The 14,887-nt window shown below is 42.6% G+C and overlaps 1 protein-coding gene across 1 annotated transcript; it reads left to right on the top strand.

Moving 5' to 3' along the window:
* The first annotated feature begins 268 nt into the window (after positions 1 to 268).
* PERP (p53 apoptosis effector related to PMP22) lies at positions 269 to 13,511 on the top strand. Its single transcript, XM_073671326.1, has 3 exons — positions 269 to 692; positions 9,235 to 9,372; positions 10,422 to 13,511. The coding sequence occupies exons 1-3, from the start codon at positions 500 to 502 to the stop codon at positions 10,637 to 10,639; spliced, it is 549 nt and encodes a 182-aa protein (XP_073527427.1). The 5' UTR covers positions 269 to 499; the 3' UTR covers positions 10,640 to 13,511.
* The last annotated feature ends 1,376 nt before the right edge of the window (positions 13,512 to 14,887 follow it).

Genomic DNA, 14,887 nt, shown 5'->3' with positions numbered 1-14,887 from the left:
ACCCTTATAACTGAGGAACCTGTGGCATGTAATACACTTGACATCTCAGCGAGGTCTCCATTCCTTCCAGTGTGAATATAGGCTTATGATTGAGGAACCTGCTATATGTAACAGACTCACACTTCAGAGGTTAGCCGCTAGTCAGCCAGCAGAGTCTCCAGTCCGCCTTGTCTCCCAGTCCTCCCAGTGTGACTACACCCTTATGGCTGAGGAACGCCTTCTCCTCCCCAGTCCTCCCAGTATGAGGCAGGAGTGCTGTAACCTGAGCTGAGGTTTGTTTACCAGCAGTCCCAGACACTGGCAGGACCGGCCCCACCTCAGCTCCACCCCTGACACAACAGGTCTGTACAGCGCCGAGTGAGTCACTGCCCGGCAGCAAGGTGCGGCTCTTCTCTTGTAAGCGGCTGTGCCCGTCCTGAGAACTCACTTGTGACGAGAAAGACTGCACGGAGCTCAGCCACCATCGCCCTCCAGTGTCTCTGACCCCAACACCCGCAACATGTTCAAGTGCGGCATTGCCTATCCCCGGTGCAAATGGATCCTGCCTCTGCTCCTGCTGTGCGCCATTATCTTCGATATCATCGCCCTGGCCGGGAAGGGCTGGGTGGAGACCGAGTCTGGCCGGGAGTACGCGTCTCTGTGGGAACGCTGCCTGGTTAACAGCGGGACGTGCACGTCTCTCATGGACTATGGTAAGTGCAGGCCCGGGCTCCGGGGATGGGCACACTGGGGGCACAGCTGGCACTAGTGTCCTGCACAACACATGGCCCTAAGATCTCCACATCCATCCACCTGTCGGATCCCTCAGGTTATGGGTGATGCCACTCAGACACAATATCACAAGGCTGTGCCCAGATGTAGCAGAGCCCAGCTTGGCATTGTGCTCTCCTGTGGCCTGACTTTCCCTAGCATTGTCCTATGATCCAGCCCTAATGACACGTTGGGCTCTGCTACATGACTAGGCCTGGCAGAGGCGCTGGCTGCGGGGTCCATTCTCCGGGGTGGGACTTCTGGAGAGCAAAGATCAGTTGTCTCTGGTGTCACCGATGACAACTGACATATAATAAAGTGCGAGCGTGATATATACAGGTAAGCAATGGCTTGTGGGAAGTCACCGGGACGGGGCTGTTATGTATACTCTTGGGCTAGGAGTATATGATTCGCAGGTCCCTGGTACGCTGACCATGTTAGTGGTCTGTGGCTGCCAGACCAGATTGTGAACCTCCTACCTGCTGGCATCCTGGGCACCTCTTCTGATTAGTAAGTAGCGGGGCCTTCTAACCAGAAGAGGCGCTGTTGATGCTGGCATGTAGGTGGAGGTCCACAGGGCTCAGATATGGCTGTCATAGGCTACCAACATAGCCAATGGACCAACGTCCTGCCAGGAGTTTTGCTCAGCATTAATGGGGAGCTTGGAGTGACTGTTAGTGGGTACTATAGTGCCTGTACCTAGGGGCCAATATACTTTAGGTATATGTGGGATAGACCACCCAAATAATGGCACTGGACTCTTCCCCAGAAAGTAGATCTTTGGGGAAGTTGGATTTCAACATGGCTGATCCTTGGTTCCGGCATTAATTAGGCCACATCCAGAACCTGACAGCAACTTATTCCCTTCTTCCTCTTGTGCGCTCACAGAGCAAATGGCTGATCTCTTTTTTTAGGATCCAAAAAAATTCAGCTTCTTCGTAACGTACAGATCTTGTATGGAGGAGTAGTGCATGTGCTCAACCACTGCTCCATTCCAGTGGAGAACTAGGGACCCCCATTTTAATTCAACCCCCAACAAGCAGACACTCACTTGTCGCCTATGTTATGGATAGGTGATAAGTGAAACTCATGAACTTGGAAAACGTCACCGCAGGAGCCAATCAATGAGAGGACTAGCAGAGCTGCAGCAGATAAGTGTTTTATCAAAACTACAGGAAGGAGCTCAGTAAGTGACACAGCGCTGGAGTAAGGATCTCTGTCCCTACTATAAGCATCAATCACATGGGGCAGCATAAACCTGGTGACAGATTCCCTTTAAACCTCCATATGAGTTTGGGTTTACAAAACTCACTAATCTGATGAGGTATTTTACGACTTGAATAAGTTACGCAATATACAGTTTAACAGAAGGTGATTGTATGTAACGTTAGGTTTTGTTCGCCCATTCTTTTAGGTTTTTTTTTTTTTTTGTTCTTTCTGGAAAACGCCCAAAATAGAAAGCCAGCTATGGCTGAATTTTACTGCCAGCAGCTGCAAAAATACTGAACACTCCATGTGTGACTAGTGGGGGCTAAGAGACGAAAATCAGGCAGAGTTAGGTACGCGCAGGCACCCTTTACACTTGACAGATCCCGTGATGGAAGATTATCCTGTAAGATAAGATAAATATCCTCTGAAATGTTCAGTTTTTGGATCCCTAGATTTCAGGCAATGACTTACAATCAAGCACACATGAATGAAGTCTTTTTTTTTTCTGCCTGCTGCACCTAAAGCACCACTCCAGTGTTTTATTATCCCAGTAGTGCTGGAGTGGTGCTACTAATCTAAGTTCCCGGCACCTAGTAATATATTTACCAGCCGCCATCTCCAGCACTTACCTGCGTCGCTCCAGTTCTGCGCCGCCATCTTGTGGCCGCAATTTCTGACTGACCTGAAATCAGAGGTAAGGCTATGTTCACACGTTGTGTTTTTGCAGCGTTTTTTTAATGCAAATTTTTAACCTGCGTTTTACAGTACCAGCAAAAGCTATGAGATTTCAGAAATCTCATCCACATACATCGTTTTTTTCCTTACTGAATTGGAAAACTGCTTTCAGCTTTTTTTCACCCACAGAAAGCAATGGGCAAGTGCAAAAATGCAGGTAACAGGTTTTGGGTGCAAAAACCTAAGGAAGTTGCATCATCTCTTTTTTAAGGGGGAGGGGGCACTAAACTTTATCAGGATGCACTAGAAACAATAAAAACGCCGCAAAACGTAGTTTTTGTAATCAGCGTCTTTACTGCCAAGAGAGCAGCAGAAACGCAGCGTGTGAACATAGCCTAACAGTCATAAGCTCAGCAAACACTGGCAGGTCATAATCTGCAGAAGACCGACCGGAGCGGCGCCGATGAAAGATGAAGACTGCTGCTGGTAAGTATACGGCTAGGGGCAGGGAACTTGGATTAGTGGCAGCACTCTAATGCCGGAGTGGTGCTTTAACATTTTAATTTTTCTTGCATGTCTGTAGATGCGTGCACTGACATGGACCTGTAAAAATGTCAAGTCTGACCAGCTTATATAGGCAAGATGCTACCAGGATTCCTGAAAAAATACCTGATTGAACTAATCAAGTCTCTGGGTAGCCCACAGTGCGGGGTGTAGCCTGCACAATACCTGGGTCTTTTATGGGTATATGTCTACACAAACTTCCCAAAAATGTAAAATTGGAGCACCTAATCCAGCCATGGTTATGTTCTTTGCTATTGTTCCCTGTAAGCAGCCAGTTTGCGGTGTCCATCCTATTGACTTGACATATGGGTCATGGTGTTCTTGCTGTGGACAGTGAGTTTAGGATGGGAAGTGTAAGTCCGCCCTCCACTCCCTCTAGTTCACAGGCTTGTAACATTTCTGACATTCCTAAAAAGACCAAGCTTTCTTCTTGTGTCCTTGGTGAAATCTTCTCGATGGAAGCGACATGTCTAGGTCTATTGTTGGGAGCATAAATCTCAGCACAACGGGGAATAGATTAGAAACCACAATACCCTTCTCTAGCAGTTCTCTACACTTTCCTGTCTTGTAGTTTATAGGCTAGGCTGTAGTTTATGTGCTGAGAAAACAAGTTATCACCTATCCACAGAATAGGTAGTAACTTACTAATTGTTGGGGGTCTAACAGCTGGGAATTTTTATCCCATTGGGCATGAGCACTGCTTCTTCATTCTACAACATTTTGCGCCTTTCATTTCAAAACACTACGCCCGGCTTCTTCTGGCACTCCCGTTGAGAATGAATGAGCGGCAGTCGGGTGCCTGACCTGCCACGCCATTTTTTTAACGGGAATAAAAGTTTCCTGATCTGCAAATCAGTGCCGTTCCCAGCGGTGGGACCCTCACGATCAATAAGTTATTACCTATCCTCTGTCTGTCCTGATCCAGAACACCGCCTTCCATCCACACACTTGTCACATCAACCCTGTATGTACCTGAAACGGGTAAGGCTGGGATAACACACAGTCCAACCTTAGTGTGCAAACGTCCGTTTTATGGTCCATGTAATGACCGATGGCTCCTGTATCCGTCCCTGATGTGGGCGAGTGCACAGAGCCAGTCAAGGCTGCAGTTTGTCTGATCATTTCAATGGTTGTCTGAACCCGGCTTTAATTACATAGTCCTTGTTATTGGAGATGTACAAACCATAAACAAATAAAACATTGTGGGTGAATTCTAATTTCCACTGTAAACTGAATTCCACCTTCTGGAACGCATGTATCTCGCTTATCTTGTGTACGTCCGTGCTGTGTTCCCGTTGCTGGCATTCCATATAAAGCAGATCCCTTGTGTAATGATATATGGCTAAGCTATATAAAGCCCGTGTCAGCACAATTACCAGATGATTCACAAAGCAGCATAGCCTCATGCTTGTCCACCCACGCACATAACATCCCAGCCCCACCATTTGGGTGGAGACTTAGTTTGCTGGAGGGCTAGGTGTAGAGTGGAAGACTCATCCTCGTCTTGTAGAAACCTGTGTGTAAATCTGCCCCTCAGACACTGCTTTTCACTAAAGTGATGTTATTTTCTTATAGTATTTAGACTCTTCTAGATTTTTTTCTAAATGGCACCCTTAATAAAGCACTATGTAAATCTTCATAGATTATGTCTTTTAGGGGAAGTGTTATGGCATCACGGTGGCTCGGTGGTTGGCACTGTTGTTGTGCAGCACTGGGGTCTTTGGTTCAAATGCAGCTTCGAACATTTGCAAGGAGTTTGTGTGTTCTCCCCGTATTTGTGTGGGTTTCCTCCGGGTTCTCTGGTTTCCTCTCACAATCCAAAGACATATAGATAGGGCTGATATTATCTGTAATGGGCTGCGGAGTATGTTGGTACTATTTAAGGAAGTCCGATAAATAATGAACTAATGGAGCATTTCAGCCCGTCAAAGTACCATAATCCATAGAGATTGACTAGATACACATAGATTGGTGCTCATTTACTGGCCTGTTTATCTAGGCCTACGATCGCACTGTCACCATACAGTATTATGTTATTGGCAGCACATCCTCAGTTTACATCTCTGTGATGTATTGTTGATAACAGTGATTTTTATGCCGGCATAAAAGATCCAATCAACCGAGGAACGAGTGTTTTCCTTGTTCGGTATAGTTGATTGATGGTGTAATCGGTAGATATGGGTGTTCTTACAAGCACTTGGATCATTCATTGGTCCCTTAAGGCTGCATTCGCTCGTTACCGCCAGTGTGTTTTTGCCATGATTTTACTGAAAAAAAAAACATTGAACGTGTGAGCGCAGCCTAAGGCTTAACGAACTTCAAAAGTCCAAAGCGTTTCAACACCAAGTTGTGAAATAATACCAAAGTTTGGTGTCCGACACCACGAATTTACCCTACAGGTAAACCAACTCAGGTTCTACTGTTGTTCCATCCAGACGTAAGCGCAGTCAGCTTATAGATCCAATTCAGCTTCTCTGCCACATGTTGAACGCTGACGCTCCATATGGGCTTAGAAAGCTGTTACCTGCATATAAAGTATATCATCGGACAGGTAAATAAAATATAGTGGTGTTATTGATAATACACACACAAAAGCCATGTTGGGCAAAGTGATCAGCATTGCCACGCAGGGCTGTGGAGTCGGTAAGCCAAACCTCTGACTCAGACTCCAACTCCGACTCCTCAATTTCCATGACTCCGACTCCACGACTCTGCGCCCTCATACACGGCTCATGTTTAAGTAATAAATTTGCTGTAGCACAGATTCTTCTCAGCTAAAAGTCTAGACCCTTAGATCAGGAATAGGACAGACATTTATACGACATTTCATAACTTTCCCAAATTCTTATGCAAAAATATTCCCCATTTTACGACTGTACCCAATTTATTATATATTTTAGGAGTTGGAGTCGGTCCAGTTTATACCGACTCTGACCACGACTCCACAGCCCTGTTTCCACGAGGTGGCTGCATACAGATATTGTTAACATAAGCACTTTAATACGTCTTTTGTGAAAATTATGAATAAACCACTTCATTTTATTTTGTATCTGGTGATTCTGCACAAATATTTTATTGATCAGACAGGTAATACATTTCCAACTCCGCATGGGGCATTAGCCAATATGTCATGCTTGGCAGGGAAGTTGAATTGGATCTGCTGTTGCATCTGGATGGAACAACAGTAGAACCTGACTGTTTGCTGAGAACTTATTTTCCCTGGATGGTAAAATGGTGGTGTTTGACATCACCAAACTTTGGTATTATTTCACAGCTTGGTGTTGAAGCTCTGCAGACTTTATAATTTTGTTGCATAGTCTTGGAATTTGGGGATTTATACTATTCACTCGCAGTAGATCAACTAAAGCCAATCTATTGCTGCAGCACAACACCTATCTGTATCTCTGATTTTCAGCCTATGGGCTCACACGAGTGCTATGTGTTTTTCACCAATAGTCTATGGGGCTGTTAGCATGTCCATCTTTTATTTTCATTTTCCCTGTGGTCCATGCAAAATCACAGAGGCATATCCAATATTGATCTGCGTCTCAGATCAAAGTCTACAATGCAAGTCTATGGGTCCATGAAAAAATGGGATAGCACTAGTATGTCATCCATGTGCTGTCTGTTTTCATTGACTGATAGGAGAAGGTGGACAAGCGCTTTTTTTTTTTTTTCTCATCCGTGAAAAAAGCTGATGAAACTGACCAAGTTCTGATGAAAATCATTGATGAAACATGGTCCGCTTTCCTTGTATGTTAAAAAACTTGATGTTTGAATGAGGCTTAAGCTTAGCCTAAAGTATCAAGTGTGGAGAGTTGTTTCACATGTTGGTCAGAAGGCTAGGGTTGCATGTAGAGATTAGACCTGGGATTCAATTAGTCCAGTATATACTTCTTAACAGAGTCCAGCAACTGGTTGTGGTAGATTGTGCGAGTCGCTGAGCTCAGTGATTGGCTACAGCGGTAGTGTGCTCTTGATGTGACGTCCCTGCTGCATCCAAAATACTGAGACCAGACCAGCTGCGGACAGCTGTTGCTTGACCGAGGGAGGGTGAGTAGCTGCTGTGTTTATTTTAGGTCTTTTACAGGGTTTTGGGTCCACTTTCCTTAAACGGTATAACCCTTTTAAGGGGTTCTCCAGGGATCTAAAAAAACAAGTAACTAAAGGAAATGTCATTATAAATTCTTAAGTACATTTTATTAGCAAATTGCAATCATTTTGCCTATGGAGGTAATCAGTGTAGAATTAAAATGTTCACCGTCCTATTACACTGGCAGAAACATGTCCTAGAATATTAGCATGTCAACATATGCAAGATGAAGCTTGACTTGCAGATACTCTGATATCTCCAGTATTAGATCAGATAGACAGGGTGGAGAACAGCAGTGTGAGCATCATCTTACCTCAGCACCTCTGGCATCTCCAGTATTAGATCAGATAGACAGGGTGGAGGACCACAGTGTGAGTGTCGGAGTTGTGGAGTCGGTATAAAATGGACCGACTCCTAAAATATATAATAAATTAGGTATAGTAATTCCATGCAGTTTGTGGGGAATATTTTTTCATAAGAATTTGGGAAAGTTATGAAATGTCCTATAAATGTCTGTCCTATTCCTGATCTAAGGGTCTAGACTTTAAGCTGAGATGAATCTGTGCTACAGTAAATTTATCACTTAAACATGAGCCATGTATGAGAGAGTCTGAGGTTTGGCTTACCGACTCCACAGCCCTGGTGAGCATCATCTTACCTCAGCACCTCTGGCATCTCCAGTATTAGATCAGATAGACAGACAGGGTGGAGGACTGCAGTGTGAGCAGCCTCTTCTTACCTCAGCACCTCTATCATCTCCAGTATTAGATCAGATACACAGGTTGGACAGCAGTATGAGCAGCCTCTTCTCACCTCAGCGTATCTGGCATCTCCATTATTAGATCAGATAGGGTGGACAGCAGTGTGAGCAGCCTCTTCTAACCCCTGCAGTCCTGATATCTCCAGTATTAGATCAGACAGACATAGTAGACAGCAGTGTGAGCAGTCTCATCTTACCTCAGCAATCCTGGTACCTCCAGCATTAGATCAGAATATCCATTGGGCACACAACTTCCTACACCTGAAGGGAGAGACTGAGTTTCCTACTGCACACGCTCACAAGCACCTTTCCTAATATTCTAGGACACGTTTCGGTCAGTGTAACAGGACAGAGGACATTTTAACTTCATAGTGATCACCCCCCATAGACAAAATGAGTGTTATTTGCGAATTAAATGTATTTATAATGTCATTTACTTTAGCATTTAATTTTTTCTATTTCTGGAGATCCCTTTAAAAACAAAACATTTTTTGGTTAAAATGTGTTAGGTGTGTATGAAGCGGGAGGTAGCTCTACCTGCAGTGGTCAAAAGTCTTGATGAAGTTATTCCTGTCTCGTCCATTAAAGGATGAGAGGAAGTGTTTAGTATTTTGTTATTATTCCATTCCACTATATGGAAACTGTTCGATGATATGAAACATCTGAAAACTGCTTTCAGATCTTATTAGACTCTATAGCTAGGCAGAAAAAACCATATCGTGTTATAGTTCATTAGAACTAGAAATGCTGCTTATGTCACCTTAGCTGTGATCTGGTTCACACTTATCTCTTATATATCCACATGGTCCTTGTGGCCTGTGCCACGCACTCCTTTATATGCACCACTCTTCTATTCCGCTTGGTGAGTCCTCCAGGCTCATAATGACCTCACTGATCACGAAGCTTACTCCATAGGAAAAGGGATCCGTGATTTCACTTTGGTTCCTTGGATTTCCTTTTCATTTTTACTGGTCAGAAATGAATGACAAATCTCAGTCCTGTGTGGTGGATATGTCATTAGCGGCTGTTGTCAGGGGCCCATACCTAAGAGAATAGGTGGGTGGTGGTTATTTCCATCCCCCCTGCCATACTTTTGTTTTATGACCACGAATGTTGTTCTAAAAGTTTTTGTTTTTCAGTGATTTCCTAAACCGTCTATAATTTGCATGTTCTTCTCTTCCAGCCTGGGGCAGAGCAGCCGCTGCATTAATGATCATTGGCATCATCATCCTCATCATCTGCTTCATTCTCTCCTTTGTTGGACTGTGTATACCACGCATCTCTCTGCTCAGAGTAATCGGGGCGCTTCTCTTTTTGGCTGGTAAGTGACTTCTCTTGAATATACACTTAATAGATGCTTTATCCGGCGTGTTGTATGGCACACACAATATCTAAATTTGGATTTTTGTGTTTTCTTTGTTAATACAACTGTTTTCAGGCCATCAGACGGTTCATCGGCCTCCACATAGATAACATCTCTAGCTGCAGGGTTAATGAGTGAATGTTGCAGGAAGTTGGCGACATTCAGCTAATTGCCAAGCTGGCTTCAGAACAAGCATTGGTTGTCTTAGTGAGACTTCTCCTTTAAGGGCACCTAGAAGATAACATAAGGCTGGTGTCATTAATGGGGAGATACACAGCCAGCAGGGCTGGTCTTAGAATGAAAATGTAGAGTTGCAGTGTTGGATTTTTTTTTATTATTCTCCCTGGGGGTGTCCAAACAGTACTCCTTCCTCCACCCTCTTCTGACATAACAAGCAGTCTTTAGCTGAACTGAATGTGCTTTTTAATGGGTGATAACTGCTGGCTGGACACCCTGAGGGCAGAAGTTGAGCTGTCTCTCCCAACTCGCCATACGCATAAATGCTTAGCTCGGCTCGGTTGAGCTTTCATGTGATCTCTATGGGGAGAGTGGAGTAGATGGATTTTGGAATTCCCTGGCAGGGGCTTATGTGCCTACCAATCCTTATCTTCCTTAACATCATCTGTAGGGGAAAAGTGAAGATCCCATGCACATATATGTCCGGCCGATTTAATGTAAGGTGTATAAGGAGACCCATCTTGTCATGTGTCATAAAATATTGATCCGTTGGGGGTAAAGAACATCTCAGGAAAGCAGGCTGCACATGACAAGATTTTAACCAGTCCAACGGAAATGGTTCCTGTTGAGACCAGTAAGATGCTCCTATCAACCAGTATATTCCTTTGTAACTTGCACAAGTTTGGAATCACATTCAAGAGAGCCATTATGTTTAGAGAAATGTATAGAAATTAGTAATGTCACAAAGAAAAATTACTACTGCAATTTGCAGAAAATTTGAAATAAATGATTTGCGTTTGGACACAGATTAACATTTCTGCCATTTTCAGTTATCGTGCAGATCTGCGCCCTGGTCATTTACCCCGTGAGATACACCTCCGACGTTGCAGTGAATTTGGAGAACTACCTGTACAGCTGGACATATGGCTTTGGTTGGGGCAGCACAATCATCATGTTCGGCTGTGGAGTCTTCTTCTGTTGTCTTCCCAATTTTGAGGATGAACTACTGGGGAACGTCAAGACCAAATACTTCTACACATCCTCCTAAACTTAAGACTGCAACTTTGTTTTTTTCGTCCTTTGGAAAGAGACTGTCATATTTTGAGTGATCCCAATCTATTGGGCTTAAAAATTCCATTTGCTACTTCTCTTTGTACATTTGACACAATTAGATTATATATTTTTTTTCTACAACTGATATTTGTACTTGATAGGAAAAACTATTGTCCCAGCAGATGGCTTTATGATGGTGTAATGATCTGATACTTAGTTTACATTAGTACTGTTACTGTCGGCGTCTAGTGCCAACTATCAGTATCAGATATGACATTTTTTTGGGTGCTTTAGCAAGAGCATGACACTGGGCATATAAAAAGTATCATACTAATGCATTATATAGTTGATTTGTATAATTGAAGACTACAAAAACACCAGGCAACCCTAAAGAGTAACTAATCTTTTTAAAAACTATTTTTTTTTTTATAATTTTGTCCATCGTGGAAAATTAAGACTTTGAAATCAATGTATTAGGAGAGGTGCCATTTTTTTTACTGGAATGAACACATTAGTGGCACATAAGTCTATTTGCCTTGCTTCAGCTACATTCATATCAGAATTTACTAATTTGAAGTACAGATGACGGCAGTGAAAGAAGTCAGGTGCTGACTCTTGCACTGCCATCATCTGTACTCTAAATTAGTAAGTTCTGATATCAATGCCTTTAAAGGCAGGTAAATACACCGGTGAAAACCCAGGGTTTTGGAAGCCACTTAAAAGTATTTTTTTTACAGGAATGAAGACTTGAAAAGTTTCATTTTTTTTTGTCAAGCTGTAAAAAATTATAAAAAAACAAACAAAACAAAATTTGTAGTCACTCTTTAATGGATTCTATTCTCTAAATTACTTTTAAAGTATTGGGAGTAAATATTTAATGGCCTTTACATCATATCCCCTTGTCATGCTATATTAACATTCAGAGATTTACAGCACAGGAGTAGGAGGCAGCTTGACTTTCGTACCCCCAAGTTTCTCCACGAGCTTAAAACAAATGTCACCATTTACATGCTGATCTATCCTAGTAGTGACAGACTGATTCTAGCATGAACCACTGTTCCCCACCTACTCCCCCAGTTCTTTAAAGGCAATCTGTCACCAGGTTTTTGCTATGTAATCTGAGAGCACCATGATGTAGGCACAGAGACCCTGATTCCAGGGATGTGTCACTTATTGGGCTGTGTTTTACTGTTTCAATACAATCAATGTTTTCTCAGCAGAAGATGATCACTACAAGACAACTGGCCTTGTGCATCCTAGTCCAACCACTCCCCAGCACTGATCAGCAGCTTTCTGTCACTGAAAGCTGTGGTGTGGGCGGGATTATACAGAGCTCAACATCTCAGTCACAGAGAATCTGCCGCAGACCATACTGAACTGCTGCACCCAGTAAAAGAAGTGACACATCGCTGGAATCGTGGTCTCTGTCCCTACCTGTTGACAGATTACATAGCAAAAACCTGCTGACAGATTCCCTTTAATTGACAGCTTCCTCCTTCCGCACAACATAGGGAGAAAGCTGATTAGTAGCGTAGATGGATTGGGGGAGAGGCAAAGCACTGGGCTCATGCTGCTGGAGTTAAATTTATGAAAGCTAGGTAATGCCGCAAAGTAGGTGGCACGGCGCAGGATGTATGTCCCTACTTTTTGCTGCTCGCAGATAGGACATTGTAATCCTGGAGATTTGTTTACCCAGAAATCCACCTTAGAATACACCTCTACTGAGGCTTCATAGTGTAATGCTCTTTTAATAGTTTTTTTTATTTGTTTTTTGTTTGTGCTATGTTTGCTTCTAGGGTGATTGGGATTAAAGCTCGTTAAACATAAAAAATAGCTTTACTGTAGTTTTAGTAAGTTAAGTAAAAAGTGCATAAGGAAAATGTCAAATATGTAATAATATTGGAGCATAAGACACCTTACTTTTAATGGATGTTTTGTATTACCCCACATCTTGTATACATCAATCACAGCTAATTATAGTGCACAGCAATAATAGGGAGATATTGTTTCTAATCAGAAGATATCTCTTCAAATTTCAGGGAATTGAAGCCTTACCATATGCCTTTACTGAATCTTTAAGTAGTTCACATATATACAAAAGTTAATAATACAATTGTTTGGTGTTTTTCTACATATGCTGTACACCTCCAATAGTGCTTTCTATATTTTAGGGTTTGCTCAGATGAGCGCATTATTCTTGGGCTACGTCCCCACTATGAGGAATAGCTGCCCATTGGACGCAGTGTATTTTCTCTATTTTCTTATTGCCGCACATGTTTGTCAGTACATGTGGACCCACCGCATGTAATGACATTTAGTTGGTCAAAATCCACAGTGGAGACTAACATCTCCGCTACAGAAATTGACATGCTGCAGCTTGTAAACCCGCGTCGTGGGTGAGTTTACGCGGCATTGAATAGAAGTACAGTGGGCATAGGATTTCTATAAATCCCATCCACTGTGCTTGTAAGATAAAACGCTGCTCTTCCTGATCGTGGGCACATAGCCTTGCAGTACGTGTGCCTTCCCTGATAAAATCCGATAGCACCTTGACCTGTATTTTACGTGCGGATAGAATGCAGATGAAAATTGTCCTTTTCTGGTTGAAAATCCACTCAACCTTCCCTAAAGGAGAGAGTAGACAATCCAGAAGGAGCGAGATGAAAGACTAGCCTATTGGCCTCAGGTTGGCACTGTTATTGTTCCTTTTAGCATATTATTTCACTGTAAATAGTATTATACAGCATAAGTCAGTTTTACATTCAAAGTGTATAAAATATGAAAAGTTCCAAATTGTTTCTATGTAACATTGGGTTTCCATGCCCTATTTTTCTGCCTTGCCTTTTTAATAAAGTGAAAATATAAAATTGAACAATGTCTTCTTCACTTATAATAGTATGGGATCTCTGCCTTTTAAAGCTCTGTTAAAGGGAATCTGTTATTAGGATCAAGCCTCCTAACACGTCTATATGTGCATGTAGGTCATAGGAAGCTGAATAAAATGATACATTGATATTTGTGATTCGATGTCTTGTTCTGGAGATATCCATGTTTTTCTTATATGTAAATGAGCTGTTGAGGGCTATAGGGCGGACCCTGATCTGCATGAGAATCTGCTTCCAGAGATTATTTTAAATTAAATGAATGCTGCCCCTTCTTCATATGGGGATCTCTATTATACATGTGACCCTGCTTGACATTAGACTTAATCAAAATTTATTGTAAGACCAATAATACTGCCACACTATGCGTTGATAATACCACCACAAAGTAACTGAAAAATGACACCATACTGATCATCACCAAACATAACTATATCAAGACCAACGTTACCATCCGTACTTCAATATGAGACAATACTGTCAGACCATAATCACATACTACCAACATTTAGAGAAGTGAAAATACCACCATAGTTATTTACCCAAATTACTGTACTAAGACTGATAATACCATTATACAGATATCATTTGATGGTAGATATTGACTCTTTACTGATGCTAAAAAGGCTACAGGTGTACATAAATGTACAGACAGTGACTCAACAGTTACATTCTTTTTGATCATAGTCATTTATCTTCCTTTTCCTTTTCCATTCGGCCCAGACCGTTATGATCATGTCTTCCATCCATGATTCGTCTCTGCAGAATGTAACACAGACCTCTTTGGCTTATCACTTTTCCAACACTTTCCTCATATTCCCCTACCTCTACACAAAAACATAGTGTCCTAGACCATAATAGTGCTGCCTCATAATAATAATAGTGTGCCGCCTGGGCCACCTTTTAAAAATAGTAGTGTTCTCTGAATGCTGCGGTCATCTTCACTGCAGTCTTCCAATCGACACAGGCAGTGGTGTCCCTGCGTGCACCGGCCTCTTGTGGCCTGATGGAGTAGGTGGCAGAGCAGGGAGCTGATGGCTCTCATTTTTACCAAAGTAATGATCAGAATCCGCGTCTCAAGAACATGTACACAATTAAAAAGGTTGTGAGCTATCCTGCCCATTGCCAAAGGGGCCCATCTGGCTTTTGCCAAAATTTCCAGATGGCCAGTCCAGCCTTGGTCATTAGATCTGTCTCGAGATTTCACAATTGAATACATTAATAATTTATATAAATCTGCTAACTGTGGGCTAAACACAGCTATCCCTGCAAGCGTGTATGTGTTTTCAGTGGAGAGAGTGGGGTAAGCGGCTGCCCCTGCAAACAAAAGGGTTGAGTGATAAAATTAATGTATAATATGA

This window comes from Phyllobates terribilis, unplaced genomic scaffold, assembly GCF_046119375.1.
Source record: "Phyllobates terribilis strain yellow unplaced genomic scaffold, ASM4611937v1 Scaffold_3__8_contigs__length_932513732, whole genome shotgun sequence".
NCBI lineage: Eukaryota > Metazoa > Chordata > Amphibia > Anura > Dendrobatidae > Phyllobates > Phyllobates terribilis.
Note: the sequence above shows the minus strand (reverse complement) of the source record. Positions and strands in the feature narration are given on the sequence as shown.

Excerpts from the sequence above, each read along its gene's own strand:
- PERP (XM_073671326.1), top strand. The coding sequence starts at position 500 with ATGTTCAAGTGCGGCATTGCCTATCCCCGGTGCAAATGGATCCTGCCT. Across the intron at positions 693-9,234 it reads CACGTCTCTCATGGACTATG|CCTGGGGCAGAGCAGCCGCT; the intron begins GTAAGTGCAGGC and ends CTTCTCTTCCAG. Across the intron at positions 9,373-10,421 it reads GGCGCTTCTCTTTTTGGCTG|TTATCGTGCAGATCTGCGCC; the intron begins GTAAGTGACTTC and ends TGCCATTTTCAG.